The sequence below is a fragment of the Coregonus clupeaformis genome, chromosome 17 (genome assembly GCF_020615455.1).
Source record: "Coregonus clupeaformis isolate EN_2021a chromosome 17, ASM2061545v1, whole genome shotgun sequence".
Taxonomy (NCBI): domain Eukaryota; kingdom Metazoa; phylum Chordata; class Actinopteri; order Salmoniformes; family Salmonidae; genus Coregonus; species Coregonus clupeaformis.
Window position 1 is genome coordinate 24,893,982 of NC_059208.1, and position 20,178 is coordinate 24,914,159.

The 20,178-nt window shown below is 42.6% G+C and overlaps 1 protein-coding gene across 1 annotated transcript; it reads left to right on the plus strand.

The window, feature by feature from the left end:
• Positions 1 to 3,393: 3,393 nt before the first annotated feature.
• Positions 3,394 to 19,915, plus strand: nr2f5 (nuclear receptor subfamily 2, group F, member 5). The gene is made up of 4 exons (XM_041874140.2): positions 3,394 to 4,493; positions 14,637 to 14,917; positions 15,331 to 15,577; positions 17,761 to 19,915. Exons 1-4 carry the CDS (start codon positions 4,127 to 4,129, stop codon positions 18,075 to 18,077), a joined length of 1,212 nt encoding a protein of 403 aa, XP_041730074.2. The 5' UTR covers positions 3,394 to 4,126; the 3' UTR covers positions 18,078 to 19,915.
• Positions 19,916 to 20,178: the final 263 nt, after the last annotated feature.

Here is a 20,178-nt window from a genome sequence, read left to right on the forward strand (position 1 = left end):
GTATTGTCATCTTAATAAGCAATTATCATAGGTCCATCAAATCAGGTCTCTTTATAGGTGTCACATCTTTACCTGCATTGACCCTTTTTTGCACTGCCTCTCTTGCACTGACTATGTACACACACTGGACTCTACCCACACACTCACACACACACACACACACACACACACATGCATACCACATATGTCCACACACACATAACATGTACACACATGCATACTGACGCCACACACACATTCACAACACCCACCCACTCACACACACACACATAGCCTATACACTTTCACACTCACTACATATGCTGCTGCTACTGTCTATTATCTATCCTGTTGCCTAGTCACTTTATCCCTATCTATATGTACATAGCTACCCCAATTACCTTGTACCCCTGCACATCCAATCGGTACTGGTACTCCTTGTATATAACCATGTTATTTTTACTCATTGGTATTCTTAATCACTGTGTAATTTATTCCTTGTGTCACTATTTTGTTTTATTTTATTTTGTATCTTTATCTTAACTCTGCATTGATAGAAAGGGACTCATAAGTAAGCATTTCACTGTTAGTATACACCTGTTGTTTATGAACCATGTGACAAATAAATAAAAATAGAATTTGATGGATCATTTTTATGCATTCTAATTAATCTGCCATGGAAACTGATCCAATTTCACAAGTTCCAAATGTCAACAGTTCACTTAAGTCAATGAAAACACAATTTACAACTAGTATTGGTCTATCTACTTATGTTGAAGAATGAAGGAGGAGGAGTACATATAATATGCATTAAAAAATGTTGAACAATTTTGGTTGAACCTCATTAAATGTTGCTTTGCTCAATGAAATTTATTGGAAAACTCCTCCAGCCTTCCTCATAAGCCTTCAGTGTATCGAATTACACCCTAATTATTAGGCCCCCAAACCAAAAAGTGCCCTTGGTCACTAGCCTATAGCCCATGGAATGCTCTAATAGCGAGTCAAGGGGCTAATTGGAAGACAGGTAAGGTTACATGTGACAACAATTATGCCTAGCGCGAGGCCAACTTTTTCGCCCGGGGCACTTGAAGCACTGCACTCAACCTGGCTAAAAGCTAAGTGGGGTCCCTTCCTCTTCGCGCTTTTTTCCTTTGGGGAAATCACTTCAACGTTAATGAAGTTTTTCCGTTCCCGTAGTTTATTTCTGTGAATGTGAATAACCCAGGCTGCATTTCGTTTATACTATAGGCCTACTGAATATTTGGTTTTACGCATGGTTGTCAAACCAACCTGCACCTGCAATAGGTTGTCTAATGACATTGTAATGAAGATATTTTAATGATGAGTTATCCTCATTATTGAAAAACTAAAAATAATAAAAGCAAAATGTGTGTAGCTTTGCATTTCTGAAAGTGCACAAAGCCTTCACGACACACATTGTTCGGTCTGTTCTGGTACAATGTTTCAAACAGCATAGTTTGAACAGTTGTACAGTCAGAATAGTTTTAACGAGTTAATGTCATTTCCATTTGCGACAATTTATTGGCGGTATGAGAGCTGACTTTTGGCGCACACCGGTTGGGGACAATTAGGGATTATTTCCCTCTGCATGTTATGACACGTCTGGGGAAAGAAATCTACTCACTGATCTGTTGCGAGAATACATACAATGTTGATGTTGTCAAAGTTGTCAGGCTTAAATGCTGTTATCAACATCTGACATTTCAGGCCGGAGTTAGAAAATATGAAATTGTATTTGACATTTCAGGCCGGAGTTAGAAAATATGAAATTGTGTTTGAGTTAGGCCTATAGCCTACCTTCGATATTGACTATGTTCAAGTCACAAACAAGTGGCTGTTACCTATACTACTATTAATCAGTGGTGGAAAAAGTACCCAATTGTCATACTTGAGTAAAAGTAAAGATACCTTAATAGAAAAAGACTCAAGTAAAAGTGAAAGTCACCCAGTAAAATACTACTTGAGTAAAAGTCTAAAAGTGTTTGGTTTTAAATATACTTAAGAATCAAAAGTAAATGTAATTGCTCAAATATATTTAAGTATCAAAAGTAAAAGTAAAGTATAAATAATGTAAAATGTATTATATTAAGCAAACCAGACAGCATGATTTTCTTGTTTTTTAAATTTACAGATAGCCAGGGTCACACTCCAACACTCAGACATCATTCACAAACGAAGCATGTGTGTTCAGTGAGTCCGCCAGATCAGATGCAGTAGGGATGGCCATGGATGTTCTTTTAATAAGTGTGTGAAAGGACAATTTTCCTGTCTTGCTAAGCATTCAAAATGTAACGAGTACCTTTGGGTAAAAAGTACATTATTTTCTTTAGGAATGTAGTGAAGTAAAAGTAAAAGCTGTCAAAAATAGTAAAGTAAAGTACAGATACCCCAAAAACCTACTTAAGTAGTACTTTCAGGTATTTTTACTTAAGTACTTTACACCACTGCTATTAATATCCCATGACCCAGGCCTAGGTCATCAAATTCCGCAGAGTGAAAGGTTGAAAACCTTGACTATTTCAGCTGAGTTTACTTTTAGTCTTCACATGGGATTCTGCTGCTGTCAATCACAATGGTATTACTACTCCTCAAATGACAGATCAGGACCTGTCTGGAAAAATAATTAGGTCCCTGCTGTTTTCAGCTTGAAAACCCCATTAGAGAAAAACACAGTAGTCATCGTTAATTACTGCTATGGCCTTTTGTGCATTGAGATCCAGATGGCAAGTTTAGCTGCACAACAAACTGACAAAATTAACACTCCATATGTGTCTCTTGGTGAGAAGTTTGTCACCTTGCTTTGGAACAATCGATAATCTTACTGTGAAAACTGTATAGCTTTCAGCACGTGGGCATAACATTAAACATTCAGAATTGCATTGTGGTATCAGTAGGATATACAAGTAATTAAAACATTTTTAGAAAAGTAAATTAAAGTGGGGATGATTGAGTTGAAATGGCCATCAAATAAACAATGAAAATAAAAGCTACGTTTGAGTGGAAAAGTTTATAAACACTGATGTTTGAGGACATATTTGACATAGGCCTATTACTTTGATAAATATATTTGACCCTTTGAGTGAGGCCTAACAGTTTTGGTTTTTAGATATAAAAAAATCAAGATCTATGTCTACATTGATTATTGTATACAGCTACACTCCGTTATACAGTAATGACACAGCTACTCTATCAATCAGAACATACTGTATAGCTAATCGGCGGCTGCCCAATTGGAGAGTGCCTTACTTCTTAAGCCTCCCCTGGCCAATTGAATCTGCCCGTTCATGCGTAAATCCATTCTCAATGAGAGGAGGGGTCATGCCTTATATGGTAGTTCTGGCCTTATATGGGGGTGGGGGTGGGGCTACGAGCACGGCTGTTTAGTGTCACTTTCACCAAATTCTAACTATGATTTTCAGAGATGGGACCGACAGCCGACGGGTGAAGTACATGATTGGCAAAGATATCTGCTTGTAAACATACTGCATCTACCACAGAGCACTCCATCCATGGTTTATCGACGTTTCTTTCAGACCTCATCGTGGCGCACAATATTAGAGGAACGAAAGCAACTTTACTTTCTGGATCGCACGTCTGTATGAGTTTACAAGACAACTTCGATCACATAATTGCGTAGAACTATGGTTAGTATTGTGTTTTTGGGATTGAGAGAAGATTTTGATTTAGTTCAGTTCGAAAATTAACTACAATAAGATTCGAAGCAGTCGATATTCATGAAAATGACACTTTAACGACCACTTCTCCAGTGTGTACATGCTGTATTGATAGTCGACTTTTCAAATACACTCAACGTTTTTGAGAGAGCGTGTTTATGGATTTCTGCGCAGAGCAGAACACTGGCAGTAGGCTACATTCTTAAGTAATAGTCATGTTGATACCGTGCTGTCTTCGTAAACTTTGATAGAAGTTTACAGAAGATACGTTTATGACAGGGATAACTAGAGAAAATCTATTTGAGAATCTATTAAATACTTTTTGGAGGAAGTGGGAAGCGCCTTTTCGCCCTGCCTTGTTTTCCTAAGACGTCAGAACGGATTCTTATCTCCTCCCCGCGCTACGGAATTGGACTCGTATCTGTTGTTTAACCAAAGTGTTTTAGGATAGCATGGCAATGGTAGTAAACCAGTGGCAAGAGAACATTTCGGCGGATCCCGGGTCCCAGCTCCAGATTTGCAGTCAGGAGCCCGGAGGGACACCGGGAACCCCCTCTGGTTCAACCCCAGGGAACGATGCACTTTCCGGGGACAAGATCCCCAACGTGGACTGCATGGTGTGTGGGGATAAGTCCAGTGGCAAGCATTACGGCCAATTCACCTGCGAGGGCTGTAAAAGCTTCTTCAAGCGTTCGGTGCGACGGAACCTCAGTTACACATGCCGGGGGAACCGCGACTGTCCCATCGACCAACATCATCGGAACCAGTGTCAGTACTGCCGACTGAAGAAGTGCCTCAAAGTCGGCATGAGAAGAGAAGGTAAGACAGGATTTGAGATTCGGTGAAGACTGTAGCCTTTATGTAAATGTTGTAAACTAATAAAATGATCAAATTGGGTTTTGGCGGACATTTGGTTTCAAGAATGTCGTTGCGTATAGTTGAAACCATATAGCGCTTTAACGATGGATATCCCTGTCTTATATATTTCCCTCTTCTATCAGTCATAGTTATCCTAAAAGCAATTGTAGTCTGCTGTAACGCAATGCTTGTTGTTTCAGATCGCCTACCCCTTTTATTCCCTATTCAGTCCATAGTATGCAGTTCTTTTTCTCCCCTTGGAAAAGGGCTCTCTTTGTTTCCCCGTTAATTCTGGTGTTTGCTCCCCGACACCCTATCCGCTACAAGAGGGCCCGCTACATGTATTGTATTGTGCATGATTAAGAACGGGTCATTTAGTGCGAAAGATGAACAGTGGCAACGTGTTCGCAAAGCACTGCGTTTCACTTTTAATCAGTCAGCTAGGATCTTGCTGCGTCATGTTCAATCAGACGAGTTGTGTTAATTATAACACGCGAACCAGACACTCGAAATCCTCACAAAATCTCTGCACATGCATGTCTCCATGCTGGACGTTGCTGTTGTTGTACTCTGTATTTTATGCATTACCCACCAACAATACTACATTTCTCTAATCATAAATGCATGCATCGCTGTGCAGTGTAGCCTACTCTGGAGTAAACCTTGTTAGCACATTGCAATAGGTTTTATCGCAAATTATATACTGTAATTCTTGATCAACCTGGCCACTCAAGCTGTTGTGGATACTCCAAAAGGTCCCTATGATATGACCATAAACAGTGCAAATAGTGGCACAAACAGTACTCAACAGGAAGCACGCTGTGTTGAACTTCCAGTGTGAGTGTGTCAAGCAGGCAGGCCTATTACAAACGAGGTCTTGAATACAGTAGCCTCCTTCATAATAAACTATTCAAATACATTTTAGGTGGAAATACCCGTCCTATCGCCGAAAAGAATCATTCAAGGGATCTCGTTAGTGTGCTAGTGTGTACACTGTACACAGTTCATGTAAAGCACTGCAGGGTAAATTTAGTCGGCCATGCCCCTATCTGACTGAATGAACCCGAGGAAATCGCCTGACACACCGAAGTCTGTTGACCTTTCATCAACATAAACATGCACAATATGTTATCAGGCCATTATTTGGCTACATTATATATTAACTACTGCAGATAACATTTTGAAAGGGATTTGTTAAGCTATGCTACTATTATATGGTCTAGACTAATATTCAGCATAAACACGATTAAAAAATCTATAACTCTCTCAAGTGTTGATTAAATTGGTACTGGTATATCATACGCAAAACAGACTCGTCCTCATCGTGGATTATAAGCCTAGATACGTGTCCTCGTAAATCTCAGTGCATTTGAGGAAAATGTAAAAAAATCGCACTTCTTTAAAATGTTGAAAGTGTTGGTTTTAAAGCCCTGGGCATAAGTATTTTGGATATACCTAATTTTCTAATTGACTTTAAATCAATAATTATAATTGAAATGTTATGCAGAGTTGTGTTGTACCACAACCAAGTGTTAGCAATGCTTTGAAACGGCAACATTTGTCAGATAGTAAATCAAACATATTTCACTGTTTTCTTTAGGCCTACCAATAATTAGGTTTTCAAACACCAAAAGAAAATCAAATGAACTTTTTAGTCAGACTGTAATAACCAAAATAAACTCCAGTTATAGAGGCATTATTTGCTGTGAAATAGGCTACATATTTGTTTCTAACTCGGCAATAGGGCCTAAGATAAAGTCCTGCTAACAATTTGCCCTGAAAAGTTCAGAGGTAGCTAATGGTGGGGTTAATTCATACTAAAAGCACCAATTGTACACATTTAAATGCAGCATTGCAATCACATTAAAAGCTTACTGGTAGCAGCGAGGAAGCAGTAAGACTACACACCCAAATCTCCTATTCGTCTTCCCCAGAGGTCATACATAAGTCATGTTTCTTCTATATAATGCAACAGGGTCGGCTGACAAGAGGAGTCCATTGGGCTTTCTGAGTTATAATCCGTGTGAATTTTGGAACATTTTGGAAATACACAAATGTACATTTTTGCCCCGTATATGGATTTGAAGTAATCTCAAATTGATTGTTGGAACTATCAATAATTAACTTTGTAATAGTTATTCACAAACGTGTGTTTGCTCTTGGGTTAAAGCAGAGGGCAAATACTGAGGACTATCACTTCTATAACAGTCATCAGAAATATCTTCTTTAATTTTCCAAAATATAAAGAAACAACTACAAGGTATTGCCTACTTGTGTTATGCAAGCCAGGCACAAAATAATAATCTAAATATCACGCTATTCTCGACACATGGATTGGTAACCAGTATTCATGGATGCCAAGGGAAGCCAGGCGTCCCAAAAAATGTACCAAGAAAAATAAATATACTGAATAAAAATATAAATGCAACATGTAAAGTGTTGGTCCCATGTTTCATGAGCTGAAATAAAAGATCCCAGAAAATTTCCATATGCACAAAAAGCTTATTTCTCAAAAAAAAAAGTGCACAAATTTCTTTACATCCATGTTAATGAGCAAATCCCCCTTTGCCAAGATAATCCATCCACCTGACAGGTGTGGCATATCAAGAAGCTGATTAAACAGCATGATCATTACACAGGTGCACCTTGTGCTGGGGACAATAGATCCCGACCTGTGGAATCGTCTGAGACCAGCCACACGGACAGCTGATGAAACTGAGGAGTATTTCTGTCTGTAATAAAGCCCTTTTGTGGGGAAAAACTCAGTATGATTGGCTGAGCCTGGCTCCCAAGTGGGTGGGCCTATGCCTTTCCAGGCCCACCCATGGCTGCGCCCCTGCCCAGTCATGTGAAATCCATAGATTAGGGCCTAATTTATTTATTTCAATTTACTGATTTCCTTATATGAACTGTAACTCCGTAAAATTGTTGAAATTGTTGCATGTTGCCGGTACTGGCAATGATTATAAAGGCGATTCTGATCCAACCATGAATTCATAAATTGTTCCCTTGGCCTGAGAGGATGGAAGTTCAATATGTAGCTAGATGTAAAAGGCTAATGTTAAGTAGCATGTTGCCCATGAAAGGAAGTTAGACTAGCGAGCAAACATTTTAGCCAGGTAGCCTAGGACAAGAAAAAATAAAAGCATATACTGTATGACAGAGTGATAGACTATTTCATCAACATGAAAGAGAGGAGGATGGCATTGGCCTTTCTCTACAAGTAGGGTGAGTCAACATGTTTTTCTACTTGCACAAATGCGCGCACACACACACACACACGCACACACACACACACACACACACACACACACAGAAAAATCAGAACCATGGACAGCCACATCATATTTAGCTTACGATGATTGGACTAAATCGTTTCTGGTATCTTTTAGATGTCACTGTATTAGACTAAGCAGAGGTGATTTGATGAGGTTGAAAAGTTGAAGTTGAAATGGTGCTGGAATAGTGGAGGCAGCTCCTGTTTTCTTTGCAACTTGCGGTAACTCTCCGTGGTTCTAAATAAATAGTTGTTTAGTGGTCCGAAATGTCGGAAACATTAACTTGCTTGACCATGCTGTAGGTCAAGTAACCATTTGTTACATGCAATATGCTTTGTGGACTTCACCGGACAGAGGTTGCTCTCTGGTTTTGTGATTAAACAATGGTGTGGTTGAATTTATTCTGCCACTGTCTCTTCTTATTGTCTTGGCCTTTAGGCCTATATATCACGGTCGCAAGGCATATGAACTAACAGGTTAAATAGCGCAAACAAAGCAATTATCACAACACATAGGTTGTAATATGGCTTTTTTTCTGGCTTCCACAGTGATTTTACCCACGCACCGCTACTGTTGGTAACATGCGTAAAAGTAACGTATTGATGGTGTAGGAGGATTCTGCCAGTGAAAACAAACAAATAGAGCAGAATATCAGCAACAAAGCATAGAAAAACAAACCTGACAGGTTATGTTTGTGGTTAGGTGGGCCTTTCTTGTCAACCAAGTCGGTGCCCTGCATCTCCCGTCCCGCTCCAAAAATGCACCACTCCCTAGTGGCAAAATTCTGTAAAACATGGCGACGTTTTAGTAAGGTACAAAAAGTGAGTGAGTAATTTAACCAATCTATGCAGTAACTTGCTCCAAAATGTACTGCATATACATCTGCATTATTTAAGACAAGTGTCACATTCGCTGGTGTTGTATGTGTCTAATTTAGGAGTGTTATTTGGACAGTCCAGCTGATATTTTGGTTGACCCTTAGTGTGTAACTTGACTGAGAGGTCACTCTATTTCAGCCCACATAGATATCTAATATCTCGTGTTAAGGTAGATTTATACTTAACAGTCATGTAAAAGGTAATGTTTACCTCTTCACTGCTCTACCTGTTTGGCACCTCTGGCATCTCCTCTACTCTCCATGTTTCTCAATGACATTCCTGCTTAGAGTAGAACACTGGTTTAAGGGTATAAGGAAGTTGTGAGGGAGAGAGAGACAGTGAACGTGCACAACTGGCTGACAGTTCCTTGGGCTAGTTGGGAGTGAAGTGCATATCATGTTCTGCTGTCGGAATTTTCCGTATGCGCTCCTCTGACCTTAGTGAGACCAAAAAAGACCAATATAGACTGTGATGTTTGTCAAATTCACACGTTAGAAGAACACACCATATACTTGACACATTCACAATTTTACATTCACAACTAACATTCCCTACCAGCTACCACACATAGTGACATGGGCACAGATACCAACTCACATGGTGACATGCACCCAGAGATTGGCATGGGCAGGCACACTGTACACTAGAGTACATACTCTAGATCAGAGGTCTCTAACCTTTTCTAGCATGAGAGCTACTTTTAAAAAATGAAACGTGTGGCGAGCTACTTATTTTTTTCTAGCTATATTTTCTGTCAATATACCTGGTAAAATAATGGTTAATAAACAACTCTAAGGGGGGTCCTATAGAATATGTGATTATTTTCCCCAAATTCTATTTTATATATTTTTTTCACTCTCAAAATTGCAATTGTTCATAGAGAAACAACGAAATTGGATGTTCTGAGTCCATGTCAATGCTTAAATCAAATCAGAATACCCTTTTTTTTGGGTCTGGAATAAAACAAAACAACAAATGTGGGGGTGTAATTCCCCTTTAATTGTGCATCTGGCCCTTTAATTGTGCATCTGGCCCTTTAATTGCACATCTAGCAAGTGAGGATTGTGCCATCTAATGTGCTGGTCTAGTGATGGTTCTGTACTGCTAATGCTCATTTCATGGCAAAGTTTTAAAATAACAAATAATAGATGCAAATTATATACTTACTCATGATATACTTCTTCCAGGTATGCCTACTTTGCAGTTAACATTTAATTGAGAAGGTTTGGGGGAAAGTATTTCTGTCAACCTACAAGACGTTGTTATCACATCAACTGGCTACACACGGTGTGACAAACGCACGCACCACACAGACAGACAGGGGCAATATTGCTGGAAATTAATTGGCAGATATTGTGTTAGGTTTGGCTTTTTAAGCCAATAGTGGCTAACCAGGGGTGGGATAATGTCAATGTTGCATTGATTAGATAGTAGCTGGGAGCTTGCGGTGTCTGATACTTGTGAGATTTGTTTATGACAGTTTGCCGTGGAACACGTGAAAATTGCATGTACTTTCAGAATTGTTTGGCGAGCTACTCATAGGTGGGCTGCGAGCTACTGGTATCTTGCGGTCGACCTGTTGGAGACCCCTGCTCTAGATTGTTCATAGTAAATACATAGTTACGACTGTTCATAGACAGAACATTCAAAGACAGATTATCTCCATTGTGACTCCTAGTGTGTGTCCCTCAACGGTAAATAACACAGGGAAAGTCCTGGATATTGATATTCAGTTACTCATACATAGGATTATGAAACACATCACTCTATATGAGACTCGCTGCTACAGCCGTTGACCCTTGGTTCACACAGACCAAATACAGAGACAGATATACTGTAGGTCAACGAGAACCAGAAACGAAACATTAATAATGGACATGTTCAAGGCAAAGTCCAAATGTTGAGTAAATACCACGGCTCGCTAAATGACTGCCTTTATTGACTAATCCATGCACGTTGTCCAGCTTGTATGAGCAGGCAATCAAAAACCGAGACTAGTTTACCCCCTAAACCCTGGCCTGCTAAAACATTCCCCTATTACAATACTGTCATAGTTTACTGACATGTTAGAATAGGTCTCTTTACGTAAAGCTACTAGGCTAATTCACTCTCCCCTAGTCCAAGGTGGCTGCCATTATTCATTGACAGAAAGCAGCCTCCATTGAAGTGATAGGCCACAAAGAGACCATAGAGCTGAGGCACTAGTCGTTTCACATTCTGATATCCCCAAGGCTAGGATTTCATATTTTAGAGGAGGAGATGTGTGTGGGACTAGAGCTCACTCTGCAGAGATGGGCTTCGTTTGACACCTCGAGGTGAATAGACTCACATTGCATGTCATACTGTCATATTTCTCTGTTGAGTCGCTCATTTTCTCTCTTGTCTGTACAATAGCCAGGCTAGCCTATTGCCACAATATGAAAGGCTAGCCTTTACAGTAAGTCTAGCGTTATCCATATCCATGTCTATTGCTACATTTTGAAGTATCGTATTGTTTTTGAGTCCAGGTGACTTTACACCAATTTTCTTGAGAAACAGCCATTGAGTGTTTAACTAAATGTAATGAAAATGATTGAGTCGCTTGTATAGTATAGCTTGTTGTGTGATCTCTTCCATTGTAGAAATAGATAGACTAGGAGAGATGGATAGAAAGCCAGAGCACTCCTCCATGCAGGGTGCATTTCTGTTATTAATTCATATCTGCTTCATCAAAGCAGCGCCAACGTGACTGGGTGGATATTAAAGGGGCTATGTTTGCAGCTAATGTGTCTGAGCGTCCTCACAGGAAGCTCTCTCCATCTCTGTCTGTCTGTCTGTCTCGCTCTTTTTCCTTGTCTCTTTACCCCTTCTCTATCCCTTTCCATACAATATCATATTTCACTCTGCCTCCTTCCCTCTTCCTCGCTCCCATTGTCTATTTCAGGGGTTCCCAAACCTTTTCACTCGAGGCCCCCACTTCCAGCATTGGGGAACATCCCGCATCACCCCACCCCCCATATATTTTATTGTATATATTTTTTGGGGTGGGGGAGTGGTCTATTTCACATCATCCCCCTATTTCTTAATTTGTACTCTTACACTCACCTTCATTCTCAACCTCTTTTTTTCTCTCCTTTCCTCTCACCCTTTCTTCCTCTCTTTCTTTCCACGTCTTTCTCACAGCCTTGGCCCCACTTCCTCTGTGTATTTGTAGTTGACTAAGGGTAAATGGTTTGACTTTTTGTCAGGGGAGTTGGTGCTTCACTGTAACCCTTGCATGCAGCGTGTGAGAGCAGTGACCCCAGAGGTCAGAGTTCAACCTAAGCTAAATGAGTCTGTGAGAAGCACAGGAATAACACATGAATGTCACATCACACACTCATCATACGCTCCTCTCTGAGCGGGCTTACACAATACACACTGCTTTACTGTCCAAAATAAGCTATATTTGTGTGTCTGTGTATTTGAATATTATCTTGTGTTTTTTGTTAGCGGACCTTTAATGGACTACACAAAACCCATTATACCACTTATCTCAGTTAATGAAGAGGCTGTGCCAAATCTGTCATGCTTCTAGTGCATAACCCCCGACTATGACCTTTTACTTTTATTTTTTTGTCATTTAGCAGATGCTCTTATCCAGAGCGACTTACAGGAGCAATTAGGGTTAAGTGCCTGTGGACATCAACAGATTTTTCACCTAGTCGGCTCGGGGATTAGAACCAGCGACCTTTCGGTTACTGGCACAACGCTCTTAACCACTAAGCTACCTGCCGCCCCAGATAGTCCTTAATTGTATTTATCTACAATAGTTTGCTTAACTGTCTTGTACTTCTAGCACAGTGACTTAAGGCCAAATAAGGACAGCCTTGGTGGGATGAGGCGTTTTTAAATGTCATGGCTGAAATCGCCAAGGATACCTGTTTCGTGCCCTCTTCTCCCCTCTGCCTTATTTTTGTACCATGGGGTTAGATGTAGTGCCATGGTCTTTCTGTTTGGGGTTTTAGGCACTTTAGTTGTTTAGTCCCACTGTTTGCCAGTACCTCTACTGTCAAGAGATAGTGGATTTGGTCTGTCCAATCACACTAAGCCACCGCCGACCAATTAGAAACTGGGAAATGGATTATGGCAGGCTTTCAAATCTGTCTCTACATTCTCTCTCTCTCTCTCTCTCTCTCTCTCTCTCTCTCTCTCTCTCTCTCTCTCTCTCTCTCTCTCTCTCTCTCTCTCTCTCTCTCTCTCTCTCTCTCTCTCTCTCTCTCTCATCCAATGCCACTCACTATCTTTCTCCCTCTCCCTTTTACCCTGTCTATGCCCTTCTCTCCCTGTCTCATTCATTTCCCTTGCTCATTCACATAGAGATGCTTTTGATGCGTCATTTCAACTCAAGCACTCACACACAACCTCCTCAAAGAGGCTTTTCAAAAGACAAGTGGATGGAGTGGATTTGACGTCTGGTGGATTATGGCATTAATCATTATGATGCATTGATTATTATTTTTTAATTCAGATAGTCAAAACACACTAACCTGTAATGAAGGACAACCATGCTCTAAAAAAATGTGCACTTTCAACCCGTTTAAGCTAACTGGAATCTTTTTTAAATAGTTTTTCCGGAATTTGTTCAATTCTTTTGACGTAAGGTTTTTTAGGAGTGAGTTACATGGTAATTCCCATTGTGCAATGTTGTCTCTGTACCCTATGTTGTTGTTTGCAAAAGGAGACAACATTCTTTCCCTGGGACAGGAGTTGCTTGAGTTCAAGGGAAACCAGTATTTTGAGGTCACAAACTCAAATGTTTTTTTTTTGTAATCAGTCTTGAAATTCTATTGACTTACTGTGTTCTTGAGTGATTTGACCTGTCCTCTTTTTGCTACACTGTAGTGTATTACATTTTCACAGCTGTTGTGTCGAAGGACAGGTGATGCTGAGTTTCAAAGTATTTTCCAAGGCCTGTCCCACCCTCTCTCGCTCTCTCTCTCTCCCCCTCTCTCCCACACTCCTTTCTCTTGCTCCACGTGCCTCTCTATGTTACCCTTTTCTATCTCTCTTTCTGTCACTACCTCTACCTTCCCTCGTCACCTCTCTCTCTCTCTCTCTCTCTCTCTCTCTCTCTCTCTCTCTCTCTCTCTCTCTCTCTCTCTCTCTCTCTCTCTCTCTCTCTCTCTCTCTCTCTCTCTCTCTCTCTCTCTCTCTCTCTCTCTCTCTCTCTCTCTCCCTCGTTCTGTGTAACTGTAGATGGAGTTATTAATCAGACAGTGGGGATGACTGAACAGGTGTTTTCCAAATGGGCTTTGAGCCGCCGCATCATAGCTCGGCGGGGGTGGGGATGTGTGCTTAGCCTCTGCGTGCCCCCTTCCCCTTCGGCTGAGCCATTTGGCAGTGGAGTGGGGGTGTTTTGGGGGGGAGGGCAAAGGTGTGAAGAGCCGTAGTGTCTTTACCGGCTGCTGGTTGCCATTACTCATTGATGCACGGCACCGGGGTCTGCCTGTCAGGAGACAGAGTGCTGACACATTTAGAGCCGCAGAAATTTCCCCGTTTCTCCACACTTTGCACCTCCAACCTCTAGATGGTGCTTTATGACACGGTGGTAATTGCAGCCTACTAAATGAAGTCGGTTAGTGCTGGATGCAGTCATAACGACGTGATGACAGAGAAGCTTCAGGTCCTAAATGTTACTGTAACTGCGCCAGCCTGGATTTAAATAAAGGCTAGGTGGATAGAGTACAGCCACATGAATGAATGAAATATGCAGTAGTTCTACTGTACCTACTGTACCTGCACCTGGCCAAACAATTAGCTTCTAGTACTTGAGTATTCACTTCTACCCACAGCCTTTGACATATTACAAGACATATCACAGTTTTTTTGTGAGCCTTTGAAATGTAAAAAGAGGACAAATGTATTTTTCTCATAAAAATCTAATGCCATATCTCCTTCTTAACCCTTTCTTTCTCTCTCTCCCTCAGCTGTCCAGAGAGGCCGCATGTCCAACTCCCAGTCCAGCCCGGGTCAGTACCTGACCAATGGCAGCGACCCTTACAATGGGCAGCCCTACCTATCTGGATTCATCTCTCTGCTGCTGCGCGCCGAGCCCTACCCCACATCCCGTTACGGGTCCCAGTGCATGCAGGGAAACAACCTGATGGGCATCGAGAACATCTGCGAGCTGGCCGCACGGCTGCTCTTCAGCGCTGTGGAGTGGGCCAAGAACATCCCCTTCTTCCCTGACCTGCAGCTCATGGACCAGGTGTGGAAGACCACCCTGATTCCTGACTAGAAACTATGCCTGACTATAATTATTTTTTTATGCCTGACTATAATCTTTTTTTATGCCTGACTAGAAAATATAAATAATGTATGCCTAGAGATGTGGTTTGGTCACTTTATTTGGGTAGTCCCTTATGGATGAGCTGTAGATGCTCAACACAGATATTGCCCAGAAAATATTGTCCAGAACAGATATGTCCATGTCTGCAATTGGTATGTCATGTAAAGGTTAAATTGTGGGGTCAGTAGCCTTTAAGTTTGGCCATATCACTAACACTTGCCATACTCAACCATCTGCATAAGGAAGATAAACACTGTTATCCTTATTTCCCAGAACCACCCTCTGTCAACTCTGAATTAACCAATCCTACCATCATTCCCCCCGTGCCCTAGGTGGCGCTCCTGCGCATGTCATGGAGTGAGCTGTTTGTGTTGAACGCGGCCCAGTGCTCCATGCCACTGCACGTGGCGCCCCTGCTGGCGGCGGCTGGCCTGCACGCATCGCCCATGTCTGCGGAACGCGTGGTGGCGTTCATGGACCACATCCGGGTGTTCCAGGAGCAGGTGGAGAAACTGAAGGTTCTGCAGGTGGACACGGCTGAGTACTCCTGCCTCAAATCCATTGTGCTCTTCACCTCCGGTGAGTGGCGTCTGACTTTAGTGGTTTCTGTTTCTATATGTCGTTGTTTATGTCTATCTGTAGGATAGTTTGTGTTGTGTTTTGTGCGGAACTACATATTTAGGTAATGGTGGTCACTCCAGATAAGTTACATTTACATTTTAGTCATTTAGCAGACGCTCTTATCCAGCCACTTAAAATTAGGGAGTGGACACATTTTTATACCCCCGCCGCAGACCACACACCCCCTCCTTCACCTCCACGCCTTCACCACCCACCCCTCCCCGCCCCCCCCCCCCCCCCCGCAGACTTATAGACTCTCTGCAGTATAGCATGTGGTTAACAACCAAGTGGTTAACAATGTCTTTGTAAACAATGTATCGATAATGTATGGATACCATATAAATATTATCATGGATGAACTACTTATATGAGGTAAAGAAGCGTAAATATTGGTGAAATAGCAAACAATAGTTTGCTCATTCCTTTGTTACACCACTTTTACCAATGTATGAGGCACAGTAGATAGTTATGGCTATTCTACGCCACCCAGAATGCTGTCAGATCTGGGATTGTGATGTGTTGAGGATTCATTGTTTATGACCCAGGGGGTGTGAGTGTGAGAGAACCCAACTCTGAGGTCTTCCACCTTTGTTTTTGTTTCCTGTCAATCGCCATTTTCCTCGCCTCCATCGCACAGCTTGTCAGAATCACTTTGCATGTATCTAGCTCTGGCCCACACTCTTCAATTTGGATGGCTGAAGAACCCCTTCGCTCTTCTCTCTTTTATTTCATCACACTCTTCTCCTTCACGCTACCATCTATTATTGAAACCAGTCAGGCAGCCTCTCCCCTTCCCTCCTCTCCAAACCCCAACCCTCTCACCCCTGCCCCCACCTCCATGCTTGAATTATTCATGGTGGGTTGCAGCGACAAGGGGGATTTGCCACAGCCCAGGCCTTGACCTACATAACCCCTGTAGCCCTGAGCATCCATGTGATCCGTCCCGCAACTCCAGCCAACACACACGCATACACACACACATGCACGTACACACAATGAGATAGACAGACCATTCGTAGAACAGGCCCCCCATCGAGACCTGCCTGCATGAGCTAACAAGGACAGACAAACTCCCAATACCCTCTCTCACCTCCGCCCTCAGACATTCCGCCCTAGATCCCAGTCACATCACCCCGAATCAAACAGTGGCCATCTTACGACCGCCACCATCCTCATCCCCAGTGTGTGTGTGTGTGTGTGTGTGTGTGTGTGTGTGTGTGTGTGTGTGTGTGTGTGTGTGTGTGTGTGCGTGTGTGTGCGCCCAAGGAGCCAGACAAAGGGAAGTCGTGCCTGTAAAGGACGCCTGTGGAGGTGTCGTGGTAGCACACGAGGGCTCAGTTGCACAGACAGCCCTAGCTTTGTCAGCCACTGATGCCTCACACAGACCCCAAAATGGCGGATAGCAAAAAAAACTACACGCTTGCCCTCACAGTGGGAAATGTGGCAGAATTGGCAGTTATACCCCACCTGGGGTGATGGGGGGGGGGGGGAGGGGGAGGGGGGAGACCTACGACAAAAATATGAGGCACATTAATCTTTTGTTATGCGGACTGAAGCTCAGCAGGCCAAAGTTTGCGCAGGGGGCTGATAAAAGTGTACTGTGACAAAGGGACTAGCGTGCTGGTTGAATCCTGGCCCAGTGCTTCTGCTGCACACTAGAGTAAAGCACTTGGGAGAAAATTACCCTCGCTGTTCGATGCAGCCTTTAAATTAGGTTCATACTGGGGACAGAAACACTGGTACAGTAGTACTTAACGTGCAGTACAGTACCATGCAGTACACTAAATGTGACTTTGTTTTGAGTTCACCCATCTCTGACCCCATAACCACGGAGCACGGGGGGAGTGAAAAGTATCACACGCAGTCTACACACTCTCTCTGTCGTGTGAGACTCACACCAGGGACTGGTGCTAGGGGAGGTGTAAGAGCAGGGACAACACCTCGACCCACAACTGAAGGCAAAGGGAATTGTATTCCACTACATAGAATGACATATTTACATAGGGATACTGACATTTCAGCTCTAATGTGTGTACGTAGCTGGACACAATTTCACATTGTATGTCAGTGTGAGGTCAACTCATCAGAACCATAATGATCCATAAACTCATCAACGCCTAACCTTCCTCTCTCCTTCTCAGATGCCATGGGCCTGTCGGATGTGGCCCACGTGGAGAGCATCCAGGAGAAGTCCCAGTGTGCCCTGGAGGAGTATGTGAGGAACCAGTACCCCAGCCAGCCCAACCGCTTCGGCCGCCTGCTCCTGCGGCTGCCCTCCCTCCGCATCGTCTCCTCGCCCGTCATTGAGCAGCTCTTCTTCGTGCGCCTGGTGGGCAAGACGCCCATCGAGACGCTGCTGCGCGACATGCTCCTCTCGGGCTCCAGCTACAACTGGCCCTACATGCCCGTGCAGCGCGACCGCCCCATCTCCCTCCACTACAATGAGAACGGGCCCTGAGGAGGACGAGTCGCCGCAGATTCAGCTTTTCATCCATCCTTCATTGACCATCCCTCAATCCCTCCCTCCATTTATCTCCTCCATCCATCCCCTGGAAGACCACCACCATTTCGCCAAAAAGAAGACTGACCACCTGACTATCTCACCACACCCCTCCCCCATTCACCAATCCAGCCATTCACACGCCTCTTCTCCAGGGGACCACGGCCAATAGAGAGACTTGGTGGCTGCCATGGCCCCTCCTACTTCGCCTTCGCCACGTTTGAGAGGTGACACTAGACGGGCTGGCTGGCATAATGGTTTCTGCGCCGTTCTCCTGCAGCTCTGTCGGACTCACGCCGTTAAAGATGACTTTGTCAGTCTCGGACTGGAAGCGGTGGTGGCTACTGGCGACACAGTCACTCTATTGTCGGCACTGTGCTTGCATCTAAAGGAGACGTGTCCAAGAATCTCCACTGTATGGCGATTTAGAGCAAGGCCTTTGCTGATAGAACTGCTTGACCGAGAGAGCCAGGCCCAAGGTTATTCATCAACCAATTTTTTTTTAAAGAAACCAGAAGCCATTAAAAAACGATGCCAAATTTCCTCCGAATTTTCAGAAGACATGTATTGTCCGTGTGTGTGTGTATTAGCACTGTTTATAATGAGAGAAATTCATGATTGTGTCCATATGTATGTCATTGACTCATAGACATCCATGTTAAGGGGTATGTTGGGACTAGCTCAGGGTCAGGGTGGGGGGACAGGACAGACAGGACAGGACAGACAGGACAGGACAGGACAGACATGACACTATCAGTAGGAAACAGAGAATCACGCCTCACCCAGGGCAAAACACCTATCAACAGCCTGTACCAAAGCGGAACATGGATATTAATTGTTTGGATTATCTTTGTGGTAGTGGTGACAAAAAAAAACGTTTGGTTTGTCCATAATTTGACCTTTTACTTGTATTTAGATGTCAGAGGGTGTGGGAAGTTGCAAAAAAATATGTAAAAAAATAGGCACTTGCAATGTGAAACTATCCAGAACCCACACTTGACCCACTCCCATCATAAACACAGCACTGGTAGATTCTTCCTCAGCCACCATTTTGAGGTCAAAAACTACAGGGCCACTAACTGGTAATGGTCAGTGTACTTCTGCCACTGTTTCAAAGCGGAATATCATAAAAGTGGCCCTTCATAACGTCTACATAATGCTGTCATAGGAATGACATAACACATGCCAGTTAATGCCAGTTAGTTTCATGTCACAATCACATTTTATGTTTTTGTGAAAAATGAGAATTGTTATGGAGCCTGAACCAATAAGCATTTGAAAACTATAGTTGTACTTGCCTTAGAACAAGATTTTGTCACTGAGCATTTATTTTATGACTGTGCCATAATCTGAAGTTACCTGTTATGACAGGCAATATGTCCTCCATATGACATTGTCATGTAGGGTAGAGGCCACCTCAATTCAATTGTCATTCAAGCAGCATACTAGGAAATTGTATCACTAACCTCCAAAACCTCAATTAAAGTTACAATGGTCCCCTAAGAGGAGGGCATCTACTGTGATTTAGCGTAGATATTATTATGTGTTTTTGTTACCATCAATTGATGACGGGCTGTAAGGCAACATTGATTGTTGGACGACCAGTCTCTGTTTTTTAACGTGGCACTGGGGTATCAGCAACAATTATTGGGATTTGAAAGCCATTGGGACCTTGGAGAGCAGGACTGTCTGTTGATAAATTAGTTCACAGAATATTTCTATGAGAGTATGTTTTTTTCTCTATTTTTGTTTGGAAATATGGATCCATTCATTGAAATAAAAATATGTTGTTCACAGTTATTTCTCCATCTTGTGTTGCTATGATCTCGCCACTTGCAAGACCTATGCGAACCAGCTAACATCCTACTCTATGAACGTATTACCTAATGCTGTTAAAACATGACTTGTAGATGTCATAACCAGTCATAGCCATGACTAACGTTTTAGATGTTTAACTAGACTATCAAAAGTATATTCACTTCAAACACCATGACATATTCTGTCATTATGACCACAACATAATACAACTACTTTCTCTTTTACCAAAGAACAGGCTGAA